The sequence below is a fragment of the Calonectris borealis genome, chromosome 9 (genome assembly GCF_964195595.1).
Source record: "Calonectris borealis chromosome 9, bCalBor7.hap1.2, whole genome shotgun sequence".
Lineage (NCBI taxonomy): Eukaryota > Metazoa > Chordata > Aves > Procellariiformes > Procellariidae > Calonectris > Calonectris borealis.
Genome location: NC_134320.1, coordinates 17,457,972 through 17,477,077, shown reverse-complemented (window position 1 = coordinate 17,477,077; position 19,106 = coordinate 17,457,972). Strand labels below are relative to the sequence as shown.

General features: G+C 45.0%; 1 protein-coding gene across 13 annotated transcripts in view; it reads left to right on the top strand.

Annotated features, from left to right (window-relative positions):
• The window catches only part of LPP (LIM domain containing preferred translocation partner in lipoma), a 349,989-nt gene that overhangs the window by 207,253 nt on the left and 123,630 nt on the right, over positions 1 to 19,106 (top strand). For all 13 annotated transcript variants that reach the window (XM_075157104.1, XM_075157110.1, XM_075157103.1 and 10 more), the window contains one exon: positions 9,210 to 9,884. In XM_075157104.1, coding sequence (XP_075013205.1) covers positions 9,210 to 9,884 — 675 coding nt within the window. The remainder of the gene's footprint in view (positions 1 to 9,209; positions 9,885 to 19,106) is intronic.

Sequence of the window (19,106 nt, the reverse complement as noted above, 5' to 3'; positions counted from 1 at the left end):
TTTTTTTTTCGTTGAGCTGTTATTTTTTTGGTGAGGTTGTATAGTTTTTCTCTGCTGCTAACCACTCAAGTTACTAACTTGAATCATTTTGTAGCCCACTAAAAATATTGGCAGATGACGGTGGGTTCTGGACCTCAAGTGAACCATAAGAAAGCAGATGTTGTATGAACACGGAATTGTTCGCTGAAGCTTCTGCTCTTCTGTACTACTATTCGCGCAGGCTTTAAAACATGGGGAAAAGAAGAATAAAAACACATGGTTTTCACAGGAAATAGAGACAATACTAACATTCGAAAATGTTTATGCCCTCTGGTAGGATAATTTTTTAAATCTGGTTTAATAGAGTTTTGGTATTTGAAAAAATAAATAGGTTATAAATGCAAGCAATGCAGCCAATAAATGGAATCGTAAACAAATAACAAGTAACACAAAGTAAACCAAGTAGTGTCTGAGTGCATATGTATTTCATATTATTTTATGTGTGCATATGCACACTCTTCTAATGTTCTTAGAATTAATAAAGGAAGAAAGCTTGCATACTCTATAAACACTCTAAAACTCCTTTGCAATTTAGTAGGAAATGAGAAGCTTTTATAGAGCTTTCGGACTGTTCTTTAAATCCGTTTTTCAACACACAATAGAAAATGGTAACTTTTCCATATAAGTTGTAGAAGACTTCTCCAGAAGACTTCATGACTACATGTATTTCGTCCTGTCACTCACAGGTGCACATCCCTTCTGCTCACTCACACATCTTCCATTATACTATTTTTTATAATCGTGATGCACATCCATGGATAGCGGCATAATCTGTATAACCCTCCAACCTGCCCATATTTATCATGCACATGAGCTTCTTTTCCATTACAAATAGCAAGTTATAAAAGGAAGAAAAAAACGTTTTTAAGTCTGTGGGCAGTGTAATTATGATACTTTAAGCTTCACTAGCTTAGTAATAGCAAAACTCATAAAAATACTTTGCTTACCCAAAGTTCTTATTTATAGGGGGCTGGGGGCTTCCCCATTGTCAGGCAGGGCAACATTTTGCCTAAATTAAGCAAGGAGACTTGTACAGCCCGTTAGAAGGGCCCAGTTTCCTGAATGGAAATGCTTTGGACATTCCTGCGTTTGCTAAGCCTTAGAGAAGGTGCTCCTTAAGGAGCTCGGGTTCACTGCTCCCTGCACATAGTGACTTGTCTTCACATGGTACGGCTCTGCCCTTTTTGTGGTCTACTGTTCTGGGATTGTATTCAGTAGTTCTGCGTTTTGATGCAACCAAAGGGCTGTGGTGCACAGCTCCTTAGGTAATTTATTGCTGAGTCGATGTGCCACTGATTCAGCCAGTGCGAGGGGGCTGCTGTTGCATGTTCCTGAGGTCCAGATTGGCGCAAATTTGTCATTTTAGTGATGAGAGTGGGAAATTACAGAAATATCCCAAGATGAATTCAGAAAACATTTAACTTCTCATGACTGGCATCTTCTGTAGCTTTTTGACAAAAATATTTCTTGCGCTGATATCTGACGTTCTTGTAGATGAAGTTGCTACTGCATTTGAACTGGTCGAGTGGAATTGCTTAAACAGGAGTTTTAATTGTAACTGGCCCTTTCAACGAATGAAGCTAAAATTATGGCCCTTGACTGTCCACCAGAGCTAGAAGTATTTAGGTCAGTTATTTGCACATCTTTTGAAACTGGTGTCTCACATAGTCCTTCTCATAAATACCAGATGATCACTCACCAGAAAGCGGAAAAACAAATAAAAAAGCTCATAGTAGTCATCGTAGTGATAGTATTGGGGTAAACAAATAAAAAAGTAAATATGAAACCGAGAAGGAAAAGCAAAATTCTTCCCTGGCATAACACTGTTGTGTTTTGGAGACCAAACTTTTCAGATGTGTTCAGGCTCTTTGGAATTAATGGAGTGTTGGAAAGTGGAAACCCAGATTGCCTAAAACACTTGACACCCTTACTGAAAGCTGAACCAAGGTGTGTGTCTGTAACTGCAGGGATCAGTTGTGAAAGGCTGTTTTCCATGATAAAATATTTGACGTCAGCTTGTTACCACCTTTTCTTTTGTGCACCCTCTTCTCCCTTGTGTTTCAAGCTGGGCTGTCACAAGGAGTACAAAAGAGGTCGTGAACAGAAACATTAACAACTATGTTGACTCCTTTTCCACCTGTGGTAGCAGCTGAAAAATAGATTGAAGCTCAGAAGCAGTTGTGTTCTTGTAACACTTTATGGCATCTGTAAGGTATTCTCCTCGTTTGAGAACCAGAGATGAACACTTTATTAGATTTCTCCTCTTCTTCTTTTGGTATAAAGCCTAGGAGCAATCCGTTCGAATACCTTGGTAGCTTCTGGTGATCAAGCCAACAAGCTGAATCCCATATAAACACATCTGGGAAGTATGAGTGTGGCTGCTGATCCGTGCACATCCCATGCCTCCATGACACTTGCTTGTCAGCTGTAAACTAGAAATGAGAGAATGATGAAACTGTAAAGAAAAGCTTCATCTGATTATAAACATGTTTTGGCTGAGGGTTTTAAAGTTTTGGACGAAACTTTAACATTTTGGACCGGATTCTAAGGGCATTTTGACACCTAAAGAAATCTGTGTTAGCAACTGAGCCCTGTGCGCCACATATGACATGTCCTCAGCGTGCATGGCCTACTATCTGGACATTATAAAGAAGGCCAGAAAATCCCGTATATTGAAAACGCATCAGGTATGCTGAACGGGGCAGTGCATCTGCCCAGGATCTCTGGACATTCAGCAACCCAGCTGGAGCTCTACCAGGACTTCCAGGCATCTGCAAGTCCCAAATGAAAGGCCAGCTTTCTCCTTTGCACCCAGACATTATTTCAGACAGAAAAAGAGGATATGTTCAGGGGAACCTGGCCATACATTGTCATTAGCAAGGCAGCTTGTTCAAATACAGAATTTGAAGTCAGCAGGAGTTAGATGTGTCTGCACATCAGGAAACCCCGTAAAATGCCTGTTCACGTTTTCAGGTACCTAAAGGCCCAGGTTTCAAAGCAGAGTATTTGATTTTTCTCTGGGATTGTCCTTCCCAAATTAAGGGGGAGCTGGGATCTGCTATCTCAGGCAGGAGGGAGGCTCAGCCCAGCTGCTGCTCAGGGCAAGGCAGCAGCTCCAGTTCCAGCGGGAGCCACTGTTCAGCACGGAGGTGGAAAAGGAGGTGGGAAAGGGCGGCCCACCCACGTCACCCCCCTTCATACGCTGGAAGCGCCTTTGCAAGCCCAGGTCTTGCGTTGGCTGCACGGCGTGGCAGGGTCCTGGCTGATCGCCTGAGCTGCTGGCACTCAGGAATCCCCTTGGTGTGCAGCAGTAGCTGAGCTTGAGTGGCAGTGCACTTAATTCAGGGAAAAGCTATCTGTGCTTCTTACAGTCACGTCAAAATTACCTGCTTATTGTGGAATTTGTCTCCACTAACTTGTGCTGTCTAAATATTCAGTGACTTGTCTTGGCTGTTTTTATGCTTCTTTTACAGTCAGTGGAGTGAAGTAGATTCCTCTAGTGGGTGATTCATCTCCCGTGTTTTAGGCTTCAATATTAGAATGGGATAAATGACCCCATGGAGATGCATTTCGAAGAGCGAGCTTTAAGCACCTCCAGCTAGCCGAGGTGAATGCCAATCCGCGGCATCAGGAGAAGCCAAGTTAATTTTCCACCCTTCGCTGCCCTTCCCACTCAGGCCTCCAACTGCCACCACCACTAAGCGATACTTAAAACATTTCAGCAGGCACATGCCTGAGCTGACCCCATGTTTCAGTCCAGCTTGTGCTGGTGGACCATGCAGAAGAGCGGCAGTTAGGAAGAGCGATGCTGCGCAGCCCCCAGGAACGCTGCATCCTGGGTTCAGCCCGCCGGCAGTCACCACGTTTCTGCCCTTCGAGGAGAAGGGTTGTTTCATTCCTATCCTGGAGTAAGTAGTGACCAAAATGCTCGAAAAAGGCAGTCCCAGCTAGAGCCGTGGTTCTCAGCCTGTCCTCTGCAAACCCTGGGGGTCCGTGGATCACTCCTAAGGTAACTAAGAAGAATTCAGTGAAAGGTAACTTAAAAAACCATGTTTATTGTCAGTAAATTAACTCTCTCCGTAAAGAAGCTTGTCTCTCCTAAAAAACATTTGGGGGCTGCCAAGCATAAAGGTTGAAAACCACTGAGCTGGAGTAACGTATTTTATATGTGATAATTTGACAGCTAAAGGGCTAAAGCTATTCAACTGTACCTTTATGAAAAATGCCTGGAGAATTGAATAGAATGTGATAAACTTTGTGTTGGCATTTTTGATCCAGTCTGTGAAACTGAATAACTGAAGGGATTCTATAGAAAATACTCTACAGATGCACAAAATAAAAGGAGAATGAAGTCCTTTTCATAAGGGTTCCAGCTGATCATATAGAATCATGCTCCTGCTCTAGCCTATTCTTATCCTGTACTCTTTTTAAGATTTAACCCCAACAAATGGTATAGAATTATAGGCTAATTTCTGTAGAACAGCAGGTTTCATCCCTAGTACCTATGTGATGACTTTTTAGTTGCAGATATACATTGAATTTAGTTTAAGATCTATGTAAATAATTTCTACAGAATGAAGAATCACACAGATGCTCAGGATTTCGGGTTTCCCCACCAGGGTAGCTTTGAATCCAGATACCCAGCTTTGACAGTCAGACCCCTAGGACAGCACGGGTTTATCACAACACCATAGACTTCTCGTATGATGGTTGGTACAAGAAACTCCTGCAAATGTTTATAAACTTTCACTACATTTAAGAAGACAGGGCAGGAGTTACCAAGCAAAATGATTCCCCTCATGGTTGCACATGGTAACTTTTTTTAGGAGAAGTGTTTTGGGGTTTTTTCCCTCCCACACTGATTGAGTTTTACTTGATTTTGTCAGTTCACCTTTATTTGAACTGCTGGATAATTCATTTGTAGAAGAGGCAGTACATTTAGGTACTTCCATCTGTGTTTAAACAAGGCTCTTTTGCTTTCCCTGTTAAAAAAAAAGATTTTGTATTATAATGCTTGTGGTAGATGAGGTTCTGAATTTAACTCCTTCCTACTCTAGTTTCTCTTAACAACTCTGCATTATCAGCACCTGGGGTTTCTAGTTTACTCTCTCTTTGCAAATATGAGTTTGCAAGAAGGGGTTGATGGTAAGTAGCGTGGTTCTAATTTGCACTTGTGAAGTGTGTCAGACAGTTTCATCTAGTGCACGGCAAGCAGAGGAAAGCCTGTCTTCCTCTGAAAACAGCCCTTAGAGGATGTCGGAGAGCGTGTTTGGCTGCGATAGTCACTTGCAAATGCAATATGGTTTTGAAATGAGCTGTCCAGGATCTGCTGGAGGAAGGGATGCCTGCACTCCTATGAATCCACTCTTTGTCTTTCTCCTTTTTCTTTCTCCTATTTCAACTTGGTTTTGTGCTTCTGGACTGTCACTTCGATGTGCTTTTGGACGAGTCTACTTCGTTGCGCTGGTACAATTTCTGTGGACTCATTTGGATGAAACATTTGTGACAGTCAGCTCTTTTACTGGGACCGTACCCAGTGATATACGTAGCCCTTTCCAGCTTTCTGTCCGTTACTCCCCCTCCATCTACCTGACATCTTTATAGCCTCATCCATCCCTCCTATCCTCCTAGTGCCTTCCAGACATCTGTTGAAATCACTCTTCCCCGTGGTATCCGAGTACCCTTTTCTCATCCTTCCACACATGCCTGTCCTCAGAGCAGGAATCTTGTCCATAGTTCATATGCGTTTATAAAGTCTTTTCTTAATCCATTAATAATCTCGAGGTTTAAGCCTGGGGTGATATTTGAGTGCCTGGCTGGACATACGAAGGCTGGACTGTGGCCACCCTTCTCTCTCCCAGGCAAAAGGGCAGAGGATTTATGGTGATACCTCACCTGTGCCCTTGCTCAGGAGCTACAGCCAATGTTCCTCTTTGCGTCCCTGTAAATCATCAGTGCTCCAGAAGTGTTAAATTCCCTTTAACCTGTCCCATTTCTCTACTACACCAGGTTAACTAGCCTTACACCCTCTTCCTCCCCCTAAAGCCCAGCTTTCATCACACACTTGCCCAGCACCCTCAGAGGAATTCAGAATGAGTCACACAGGGCGCCTCTGGGGACTCCTACTGATGCAAACTTCCTCCTCCTCAAGGCAGCCTGTGGTTTGAATGCCACAATGCAGCTGGTACTTGTTAGCTCGAGCCTTTGCTGTGAAGTTGATGGCAGAGCTGGGTCTCTGGCCCAGGCACCCCCAGCTTGCTGCCTTCCTTCACTGGGCGCCGGTGCAGGAGGGGAGACATCCTCTTTGCAGTGTCAACCGTGGGAGCTGCTCAGAGCCTTTCAGAGTGCCAGTCAACAGGCAGTGAAGGGTTTTTTGGAGGAAGGGGTTATTATTTGTTCTTAAGGTGTATTCCAGTCCGGGCGGGAGGCTGGCATCAACGCATTAAGTGAAGTGTTATGTGGATGTTTATAGGTAAGATTAAAGTCCCCTGGTTCTTAGGATGGAATAGACTTCCATCACAAGAGCTTTACTAGTGGTCTGTCATCACCTGCTTCCAGAGTCTGCATTCAGAAACATAAGATGTGATGAATAGGGCTCATTTATGTTGTTTTGGTTTGGGCTTTCCCCCTCTCCCGATAGGCCATTGTCCTTAAAACATTATCTACCTTCTCCCTCTTCACATGGGAAAAAGAAAATGTTTTCCTGGTAGTAATTACATAGTGCCGTGTTGTGGACCTTTCATCCCATTATAGTAAGTGGACAAACTACTGTCATTTACAAGAATGAAATAGGTGAGGAAATGGGAGTTTCTAGCACTCCCGGGCATAAATGCCAACCTCACGTGGGAGAATAATTCGAACAGAAAGCAAATTTTCTTCCTAGCAATGAGCACTGGTGCAGTTGTGCTCTGAAGCAGAGATGGAGGAATGCTTGCTCCTTATCAGGTGTTTCAGAAATAGAAGAATCAGGCAATATTAATGGAGGGCTGCAGACCCTTAACCTGTCTCTGCCCTTGCAGTTCAACTGAGACATGCTTCAACTCTTCCTTGCTCTCAGTTTCAAAATCTCTTCAGTCTTTCTATGTACTGCCTTGTCATGGATCTGTTGGCAAGGTCAGGGTTTGAATATATTCAGGTGTTTTTTCTCCAGCAGAAATTCGCTACTTTATTATTCCCCACCTCTGCATACACACCTTTTACATGTCTCAAAAGAAATTGATGCTCTTATTTGCCTGTTTTTTTGGTCATTTATAGTGATTCTTCATGGGAGGTTTACTCTCATGGGAGGTTTGCCCTGAAGGTGTGATTGCAGGAGTAAGGTCTTTACCAGTGCATCAGCAAAAATGTATTTGCACGTCACTAGGGAAGAGCTACCAGTTGGGTAGCAGAGCTTCCTTATTCCTTTGGTAGACTTGCTTGTGGGCTGTGGACTAGCATTTTAGTGGCTTATCCTTATCTCCCTTTTCTTCATATGTAGTCGTTGCCAAATGTTGAGCGGGGGGGCCTGCCTTTCTCCCACCTTATTATGGAAGGTGAGTTTGCTACCCTTGGAGGCCCAGGGAAATGGGTGCTTGAAGTTCCTCTCCAGCCACTGGCCTGGGTTGGTTTGGCAGCAATTTATTGCCGCCACCTGCTGACCAGGCAGAGGATTTCTCTGGCCCGGGTAGAGCTTGTGCATGGGGTGTCCCCATGATGAGCCCCCACCGCTCTCTCCCCTGGCCTGTGGTCCCAGCAAGAGCGTGATGAGGCAGGAGGTAGAAGTCAGGGTGCCGGCGTAAAGCAGGAACACCAGGGGACAAATACAAGATTGGCCATTTAGGGAAAGGTGGCACGTGCCTTAGCGTGAACGCAGCCACCGGTGAGGGCTGAGCTGGTCTGACTTTGGGCTGCTGTGAACTTGTAGGTTATCAAGCGGATTACGGGTGAGATCAAGCCCGATGCAGGAAGTTTGGATGAGATATAACCTCATATAACTATCGTGTTAAGTGCAACAGCAAAGAAATACTGTCAAACTGCATGTCTTCACTTTAATGCTTCTCTGTACAGGAAGGCATGAAATTCAGGTACTCTTTCAGAATAAAGGAAAATAAAGAGAGGCAAGAAATTTTACCTAATCCTAAACTCCAGAAATTCAAGTTTGCTCTTCTTTGATTTAGCGAAAAGACTTAATGGTGATCTTCAGTATTCTTCAGAAACCATTTCACATTGTTAACTCTTTAACAAAGACGTCTTTTCACATCGATGTTTTTGGATGTGGGATTTAAATAAGAGGTAAGCCAGACAAACAAGTACATTAGATAGAAGGATGTACGACACCTATTAGGACAGCGTCACTGCACTAAATCTTCATTTGGTGGCCAAATTGCAGGAAGCAGCGGCACTTGCTGTGAACCTCTTCCCTGGCTGCCCAAGCACTGCTGTGCCCAGGGTGCCGGTGCAGGGTTACACGGCTCCATGGCAGGAGCTGACTTCTGAGGCTCTCAGGAATCCTGGCCCGCTTTCTGCCCTTTAATGAGCCATGTGTAACATTTGCCCTCTCTGGGGTCACTCCAGGCTTTCAAACCAGCAGTGCTTAGGAGCAGAGCCATGGACAGGGACATCTCCCTATTTCGCTTTGATCTAAGTTAATTCTTATGACTTGGGAGCTGCTTTTAGGCCACCCCGTTCTGCTGTCTCCTGCGTTGTTAAAGGAGCTCCCATGTCAGGGCAGTACCCCACAAGTGCTCTAGGGACCCAAGGAATTTCATGTTTCCGTAGAGACTGTAATCTCATTTTCTCTCTTTTTCAAAACACTCTAATTTTCACAGGAATGCATGGGTTTTCCCCTAATTATTCTCCAGCGAGTCTCCCTTTTTCTTGCATTTATCACTTTTTAGTTTGTTTGTTTGTTTTGGGGCAGAGAAGAAAACTCCAAGGAGAGACGAAACGGCGTGCGCGGCAGTTCTGCTCAGCTGCCACGGTGCCGTCCCTGTTCTGTCAGAGCAGGGAAGGGTTGCTATTACCATTTTATACCATGTGGTCTCAGGTACATTCCTGCTTTCCTAAGCAGTTTGAGTTGCTGTGCAGATGTTACTGTAAAACCCCCATTTCCACTTAACCCCTCGCTGCTCGACCTGATGCCTGAGCGGTCCCTCCCGCTGACGCTGCGGTTCTCTCTCCTTGCTCCCTAGGGCTCCGGGACCTCGAGCAGCTCCGCCGCCACCACCCCATCCGTGTCCACCCCCGTCACCGGCCACAAGCGGATGATCATCCCCAACCAGCCTCCCCTCACCGCCACCAAGAAATCTACCGCTAAGGGCCCGGGGCAGCCGGCGCCCATCCCGGTGACTCCCGTCGGCACCCTGAAGCCGCAGCCAGTGCCGGCCTCCTACGCCACAGCCTCCACCCCGAGCCGCCCGGCCTTCAACGTCCAGGTGAGGACGGCGCAGCCCAGCCCGCACTACCAGCCGCCCGGCCCGCAGCCCACGCACTATGGCAGCCTCGGGCCCGGCCAGCCCTACGCTCCCCCGCCAGCCCGCCCGCCCGGCGCCCCGCAGTACGGCCCTCCGCAGACCCGCGGGCCCGACTACGGCTACGCCCCGCCGCCCGCCCGGCCCTCGGAGCCCGCCTATGGCTATGCACCTCCACAGGGCCGCTACCAGGACCCCTACTACGGGGGGTATGGGGGGAGGAACGGCTCCGAAGCGCCCTATGTGCCGCAGAGCACCTGGAAGGCCGAGCCAGCGTATCCCGCCAGTAACACCGTGGGCCAGGCTCCTCCCGGGCTCTACCAGCCGCCTGGCACGAAGAAGACCTACATCACCGACCCGGTGCTGGCCCCGCAGCCGCCTGCGATGCAGCAGAAGGTAGGAGACGCGGGTGCTCGCCGGCCTCCCCGGGGGAGCGGAGAGCCACATGGCTGAAATGCCCTGGGACCCCTCCTGAGAGGCGACGTGGGGGGTTAAATGGTGCCTGCGGGGGCTTGGGGCAGGTCTCCCTCCACACGGCTTCTTAAAAGCTGTAAGTAGGGAACTCTCAGCTGGTTTGAAAAGAGGCTTTTGTGGGGGCTTAGAAATGCTGTCAGCCTCGAAGGGCGAGACGGTGTCATGTGCAGAGGCGCGGTGTCACCCTGCGGGCGGGAGGGAGGTTTCGTCTCTCTGATATGCCGTTACCCGAGGAGCTCGCTGGCCGTACCTCCGTACGGCGTCGCTGCACTTTGGTCTTTCCTTCCGGGCTCTCCCAAGATCGAACGAGAGGTTGGGTGTGAGCTTCTGCCCCGTGTGCTTGTGGACACCTCCGGTTCAGCGGACAAATCCTTCCTCTTCTCAGGCAGATAGGAGGTGCACAAAAGGCTGGTTTTGATTGTGGTTCAGAGCGATTGCAGAGGTTGACCTCTGGTGTGTCGCTGTTCAAAAATCACTTGTCGCTGAAACCACATGGAAATGAGTTCCCACAGAGCTCAGCTCTGATGTTCCTCTCAGGTGATGGTACGGTGGGTGGCCTCCATCCACTTGAACCGGTGCCCGGACCTCATAAAGTGAAGCCAATTTGAGATAGAAAGTTAAACTGGTCTGCCTGGTTTCTCTGCCCAAACTTTAACCCTGGCAGGCTTTTGTTGCTTCTGCTGGTGGCCGTCTCTAACGTGGCTCTGGGGTGGGACAGGAGCTTTAGCTTTGTGGGGTCCTCGTAGTGTGTGACGGGCTTAGGCTCCACCGAAGGGTGAGGATGGCCAAGCCCAGGAGGGGAGGTGGTGAACCATCGCTGCCCAGGCCCACCCTGGCTCATCTCAGCATATCTCTGCTCTTCAGCTTGTGGGTGCTCACAGGGAAAGGGGAAAAAGCTTCTGACACGTTACAGAAGGTCTGTCCTTTTGGCATTTCCTTCACTAGAAGCACACAGACTGTTTTCCCTGAATTCCAGATTTCCTGACAGTGGGAACTTTTGAAGGCAAAGATGTTTCTCCAGGCAGTTTAGAGAGGGCAATAAATTACAAAAGTCCTTGAAATATTATCTACTAGCAGCTAAGAAACTGCTTTTCTCTTTTCTTCCCCTTCCTTACCAAGAAGCTAGGAGTGGGGAGAGAAGCAATAAACTCTCAGCTCTGCAGGTACTTGGTATAGAGCTCAGATTGGAAAGTAGTGAAAGACACAAAATTTGCACATAGCCTTAACTCGTGTAAATTGCTGTGGTTCCAGTGGAGTCACTGAGGAAGTGCTGAGGCACAGCAGATCCATATTTAGACTTTTATAGATATAAGTAGGCTTATATATATAAAAAATTTAAAAACTTTAGTTCAGTCAGCATCTCTATGGAAACGCAAATCATCTCGAACCACAAACAGCACAAGCCTGTTAGTCTCATTTGCATTACAAAGCCGGAGGGACAATTTAATTTAGCTTAAGTTTGGGGTTTCATGTATGCATATATATATATATTTATAGATACATGTTTGTGTGTGTGCACGTGGCATTTGCAAATACGCATGCAGAAATATTTCATATATATCTCTATAAAAATAATTTCAGTTCTTCTGCAAAACAGACTATTATCTGTTTGGTGATAAATCCCTCCAGAACTTTCATTCCCTTCGAGCCTGCTAAATATCTGCATTATTACCTATTTCACTTTTGAACTTACAACGCTTCTCTGACATATTGACGGCAGACTCTGTTTGATTGCTTCTTCGTAACATATATAGTTTAATTGGTGAAGAATTGAAGGTGATCTTACAGTCTATCAGGAAATGCTCAGTAATAAAACACTGTATGCTTTGCCAATGAAGCAGTTTTGTCCAGTTTTACCGCATGCTGTTCTCTGCCTTTGCAGAGTAACTCATTCATAAAATCAACTTTTGGGACAATTTTATTTAAAGAGAAATAAAGGAAGGCTATGTTAGAGCCAGGTATCTGATAGGGAGAATTGTCACTGTAATTTGACTTGTTGGCTACAATGTGAATTTTAACATATTTTCCTACACACAGCTTCTGCATTTTGTTGTGTTTTGCCTTTTCAAGGTTGGTTTGAGGCCTTTCAGTTAAGGAAATTGATTTGAGAAGTGGGGGTAAGAAGCATGTATTAATACATATCACATAAAATGCAAGAAGATCTTTAGGAATTTTTTTTCTTGGAAGGGAATGATCTTAAAATATAAAACCATTTCTAAATGTATTCAAAAAAGTGCATTCTTAATTTTGAACGCACTTTGTGTGCAAAATATTAAGGATGTTGTAAAAAATCCATCTCAGATTAGAAGTTCATGGTCTTTAATTCTAATACATACCACGATCCATCACCGTGAGAGGTAAAATTTTTCATTAAATTTGTTCAGAGTTTTTAAAGGGTAAAAAAAAAAAAAAAGGATGTTTATATTTTGCATTCTGGCTAGGAAGAGGTTCACGGTGCAGTGACTCTGTGTTTTTTGCTGCGTACTAATCGTGTTGAAGTTGCTGCTGATCCAAAATAAATCTGGATCGGTATGGGAACAGCAAATAATCTGTACTGGTTCTTAAAGCCCACTGAGAACAATGAGTTTTACTCACACACAACGCTGCGTTGCATTCTGTCCTTGGGCCAGTTATGGAAGTGAGAGTCATGCATGTGAAACCTCTGTGCATTTTAGTCTTTTGTAGCACCCCGTCTAGCATTAAGGCGCAAGTCCTAGTTAGGAAATGAACTGGTGGAGTGCATGTCCTCATTTAAACCTTCATGTGCTTCAAGGGCGTTCCTGGCCAAAAACCTCGGGAGCTTTCTCCTCTGGGTGGTAGATGGTAGGGATTTCTGTAGGAGCAGCAGCGGAGTTGTCATGAGACCATCACAGAAACATGTGACACAACTGGCTGCTCTTGTGTTTTTTGCCAGCGGTGCTGTGCCCACTCAGACCAAGTCAAAGTCTGAAGCCTCTCTCTTAATTTCTTCCCTCCCAAAGGCCAGAGAGCACAAGACCAGGGTGACTGCTGATTTCTGGCAGCAAGATGTCTGCAGTAGAAAACAAAAATGGCAAAGCCAGTTTCTGACATGGAGAATTCCTGCAAGTTTGTGCTGTGGCCAAAACAGAGTTGATGAAACTCCCACCACTGACCAGCTCAGCTATCATCAAATGTTTCTGTGCTGGACTGGTTAAGACACCAAATACCCTTGTTGAGCTGTCATATCTCCAGATAGGTCTAGGTCCTTCCACTGGTTTTGGTCATGTTTGGGTGTTTTTGAGACACTATTGCATGTCTCCCAGGTGGCTTCGTGGACCTTTTAGCCACCTCATGTGGCTCCTGGTGTATTTGAGGGGTGGCCACTGTAGACACCTGGGAGGTCTGTCCTTCCTAGGTCTTGGATCCCTTTTATCCTCCTTCCTCTTTCTGAATCTACTCATAGGCCTGGGGAACCACATTCCCCCCCCAAAGGGACCTGCACATTTTCGGCATCCAGACTGGGTGCCACTGAAATCACTTGAGGCAGCTTGTGGTTTTGGTCCAGAATGGTGGAAATCTTAACAAAAACATTGATCTATTGAGACCAATGTGCCAGTTTGGGGAGGACAAAAGGTCTTGTAGCTCTGATTTAGTATAGCATCCAAATCCATGCTCCTTTGTTGCAGATCTGCGGGAAGGAGTAAGGGAGCAATGTCCCTTTGGTAGCTGTGTCTGTTCTCACTAACAAGTGAGAACACATGTTCTCATGGCACAAGTCTATGAGTTCCCTAACGCGCTTAGCCCACACCAGCCACGAGTCCCACTGTCCTCGTTTACATATATACAGGCATCGGTGGCTATGACCTCCTCTTCAGACAGCCCTTCAGTGTTGTGCACCGTTCTAGGTGAGCACTGGGGAAATTAAGTGGGGAGACAACTGGAAATCAGGAGGTAAAATTAACGAGGCATCCTATGCTTTTGGCATGGTTTAGGTGGTGGTGGCCGCTTGTGATTAGCAGATCTCCACCACCACATCGTTTCCTCACTGCTGGAGGTGCTGTTTCTTTGCTGCCTGCTGCAACCAGCATCGACACGGTCTCATGAAACCTGCAGTGCCCAAAAGGGGACTGTGACGGCTCGCTGTTTTCTCATTTTACACAGCTTTTGTCAGTTTTTCCACTGATTTAATACCTGTGATGGAGACATTCTCTTGGAAGTTTCATCTTTGCCTCAGAAACATCTGCTCACCAGTGTTCTTTGCTATGACTGATGCACTTCTCTTGTACTGGTTTAATAATTTTTACAGTTTGCCATCACTCACATAAAGTAGATACCTCCGGCACTTGCGTTTGAACTGAGACTAATGCTCTTGCTGTTTGCTGTTAATCTAGTGACTAGGAATTTTTTGTTCTCTGCAGATGAATAAATGCAATCTGCCAGATTCCCTCCTGCTGTCACAGGGATATATTCTTTCTTAGCATTGCTTTTTGCTTGTGGAGAAAGGCAGGCAGCTTGCTGTACGCTGCCTGCCTCCCCCTGAGTGTCTGCTCTCCCCAAAATCTCATATCTCCACCCAAACGTCCTCTTCCCAAGAGTCACGTATCGAAAATTTCCACTGGATGGGATTCAGAGGCGGTGTAAAATGATGGTTGAAGTCGGTTTTTCTGTCAGTGAGAGACAGTGGCTTCCCATAGTTTTAAAATGCTAAAATAAAGCAAAACCAAGAAAAATGAAAAAGGCTTACTTAAAATATTCTACTTTGGCATTTAATAAATTAAAAAAGACAGAAAGCTAATGTAAAACGAAATAAAAGGTGAAATTCCGAAATTCAGAGTTGAATTTGTGATTTCAACGTGGCATTTCTAAATTTCCAGATGAATATGCAGTTCCTTTCTACCTTGAGAATAGCAACAAATGTCAAAATGTTGACATTCTTCACAAAACAGTAATTCTGAGTTCTAACCAGCACTAGCTGTATATCAGCTGCTGACTCTGTCATTGCTTCTGGGTGGATTAAATTAAATGCTGTTGCTTCTGTTAAAACGAGGAGGAGGAGAAGGCGGCAGTGGTGTCTAACAATGAGATGAGAAGCTCAGAGTTAGGACTTGGTGGCACTCTGTGGCATTGAGAATGATGTTTTCCTCTTCAAGTTATAAATCTCTGCATCAAAATCTTTGAGGATTTCTTCAGGATTTTCGGGTGAAAAGGTGCTGGCAAGAGATGCAAAGAGGTGTTTTCAGAACAGCGTGCTTATCCTGACTGCAGGAATCCAACACAGTCTGGTTTATACCCTAAACTTTTGAAAGAGCCCAATTCTCAGCTTGAAATGTGTTTAACATTTTTGTTTCGGAACTTTACTGTTTGTTCTTTGTATTATATTTTTATTATTTAAGCACTCCATATACTAGCAGGAACCAGCTGATGACAGACCAATTAATCAGATTTGTCTCTTAGGAATCATATATTTGAGTTGCTTTCCTGAAATAGAGAAACAACGAGTTGCCAAACAATTACCTTGAAGTTAAAGATAACAGGGAGCCTGCAGTTACAGGAGTAAGTCAGGTCAGCATACGCTGAGAAACCAACTTAAATTTACAGCTTCAGGATGCAGCTTTTGCAGCTTTAGCCTTTAGTCAGTCACAATGGGTTAGTAATATAAGAGGAATAATTGAGAAAGAGGCTTTTGGCATAATACCTGGATGTTCTTTCTTGCTCCCTCTTAAAATAAGCTGAAGACAATGCCTCCATACATGATAAGGCATGGGGCAACCTTGAAGTTAATTAAGGGCTCTGTTTCTGTGCTGTTTAACTCTTGATAACCAAGCGTCTACCTTGACAGACACTGCCAGATCATGTTACAGTCTAACAGATAAGGATTTTGTATCTGAGGCCATAAAATGTAGTGAGGTATATTTACCTATAGGTGGAAAGGAACATCTGATGGGGAGGCTGTCTGGGTTTCAAGCAATGGTGCTTGCCTGAACCCTGGGGCCAGCTGAGCTCAGGTCTCTGGTGGGCAGCCTGGTCTGTAGCACGATGAGGCAAGGATGGTTGGCCTTGCTACCGGTTTACAGCTTGCAGTTCAAAAAGTAGCACCCATAAAAGTGAGTGCCACTTAATTAATTCTCAGGCATATTCTGGCTGTTGTGTGTGATGGTGCTGCTGATTACTGGAGGAGCTGTTTCCTTCCGTTTTAAAGTACTCTCGAGTCCAACCACATCGTAATTCTTCCAAATCCAATGCACGAGAGCACGTGGTGAAGCTGCTGTTCTATCAAATAACCTCTATGTTATCGTCAAGTTTATTGCAATGAAACTAGGACATGAATGGGTAGGGTGCCCAAGCTTAGGCACCAATCGAATAGGAGAGCTGGGGAGAATGAGGAGACATGGAGTATCTTGGTTTCATTGGATGGCTGTCCTGTTTGAGGTGAGAAGGGCTCTGGCTGCCCTGTTGGTGTGAAAATCTTTGGGCTTATGACCCGATGGTAATGGCAGTGTTAAGACAAGGAACTGCTCACGTCAGAGTGATGCTTTGGGTTATGTGATTTTTTGTCATGTCATTTGGAATGGATCATCCTATGTCTTATCGGTCCATCCAGAGGGACCTGGGCAAGCTCAAGAAGTGGGCCCGTGTGAACCTCATGAGGTTCAACAAGGCCAAGTGCAAAGTCCTGCATCTGGGTTGAGGCAACCCCCGGTATCAATACAGGCTGGGGGATGAAGGGATTGAGAGCATCCCTGCCGAGAAGGACTTGGGGGTACTGGTGGTCGAAAAGCTGGACATGAGCCAGCAATGTGCGCCCACAGCGCAGAAAGCCAACCGTATCCTGGGCTGCATCAAAAGAAGCGTGGCCAGCAGGTCGAGGGAGGTGATTCTGCCCCTCTGCTCTGCTCTGGTGAGACCCCACCTGCAGTGCTGTGTCCAGCTCTGGAGCCCTCAGCACCAGACAGACATGGACCTGTTGGAGCAGGTCCAGAGGAGGCCATGAAAATGATCAGGGGGATAGAAGAACGCCTCTCCTATGAAGAAAGGCTGAGAGAGTTGGGGTTGTTCAGCCTGGAGAAGAGAAGGCTTTGGGGAGACCTTATTGCAGCCTCTCAGTACTTAAAGGGGGCTTATAAGAAAGATGGCGGCAAACTTTTTAGCAACAAACTGTTGCGACAGGACAAGGGGAAATGGTTTTAAACTAAAAGAGGGTAGATTTAGACTAGATATAAGGAAGAAATTTTTTACAATGAGGGTGGTGAAACACTGGCACAGGTTGCCCAGAGAGGTGGTAGATGCCCCATCCCTGGAAACATTCAAGGTCAGGTTGGACGGGGCTCTGAGCAACCTGATCTTGTTGAAGATGTCCCTGCCCATGGCAGGGGGTTGGACTAGATGACCTTTAAAGGTCCCTTCCAACCCAAACTATGCTATGATTCTATGATTCTATGTTTGGGTGGTTTTCCCACTGACCTCTGTGAAGCCTATTTGTGGTCTTAATCCTGTTCTTAATGGCACGTGTACACATATTATAGTAATGGTTCGTTACTAAAGCACCACTTTGTGTAGGGAGCTCTGCACAATTTAAAAGATGATTCATTTCTCCATTGATCGGCATGGTTGTCCACAACTGGACTCTTGAGCCTAGTACTTCTATGAGCAGGCAAGTTAGAAAATGGTCATGGCGCATAGTGAGCAGTGCAAGCCGTGTAGGATCCCACCCAAAATAGATATTCAGTTATAAAGAGTAGAAAATAGTCTATAATGGCTGCTGATATAATATTTTTTCCTCAAAGAGTTATGGTGAGAAATAGTTGATAATATATGGTTACATTTACTGATCATAAGTGTTCTGGTACTAAACTTACTTAGGCCCCCACATAATGAGCTTCCTGTTAAGATTTACCTCTGGATAATTATAAAGAAACACAATATAGTAAATTAAATAGCAGCCTTTGGAAAAAAAAAAAAAAGGTTAAAAAAAAAAGGGAAGAAGAAGAGGTTTCCTGTCACAAGCTGAAAGAAATCCTGCAAGGCAAACAGAATCTGCAATTATACTGACAGTTTTGTTCTTAAATGAAAATAATAGTGAATTATAAAGTTGTAAAATTGTTTTCACAATAATATTTTGTTTTTATAACTCATACTATTTCACTTAGCAGCTGCCTGGCTCCAGAGCAAGTTACATAACATGATATTATGAATATGGTGCCTCAACTTTTTGTCTAGGGAATTAATTTAAGGGCTCTAAACTTTCCAATCACATTTTCTTCTTTGTTCCAGACGCAGCGTATTCTCTTTGCTTGAAAAAATATCAGATGAACTAAGTCTTGCTTGTAGCAGAGTAGCATTCATATGTCTCTCTATCCACACTAATAGGGCAGTGACTTAGTTTTACATGGATTCTCAAAATAGTCCAGATTGAAATGTGCTGTCTAAGTCAGCTACATAAAACAAATTAGAAGAGCGGAGCTGTTGTGTGTTAGCTGATCAATCTAGCATTAGCAAGGATTTTCCACCGTGTGGTTTAGCACCAGCACAGACAGATGAATTATTATTACTGTCAGTATCACTCATCCCCCCAGTTAAATCTTTTTCTAAACAAACAAACAAAATTTCCTCAAATGAATTGGCAGTAACTTAAACTGACGTATTAGGATTACTTTAGTCATCAGTAAAATGGAACCACACCTGACCTATAATAGAGCAGATTAGCTATAATAATTTTCATCCCGTTGTTGCCTAGTTAGACTCTATTTTACCAACACCTGAAGCATATTTTTTTCAGGGGTTTCCTCCAGCTTTGTGAGAGCTGGTCGCTTATTAAATTAATCACCTTCTTTTCTGTTGTTGCTGTGAGAGAGCTTGAAGTGAAAACTCATGGCTTTTCCAGGCAAAAAAAATTGCGTAAGTGGCCAAGCAAGCTCCTGCTGTGTATTTGCCACTGATGGATTCCTTCTCGGCTGTCACCAGGAAGCCCGGTGGGTTTTATTTTTCAGTCTGAGTTGGACGACAGAAGAAATCTCCCGTGAAGAAGTGCCCTGCAACATTTGTATTCTTGTAAAACTCAGTTTCAGGAGTATCTTGCAGACTTAAAGTCTCAGGTGACTATCGTGTTCCCCTGGTCTGATGATCAGCATCAGAGAGGTGCCACGCACCTCCTTCTCCAGCTTGTGTTAGCAGAAGGCTCTTCTG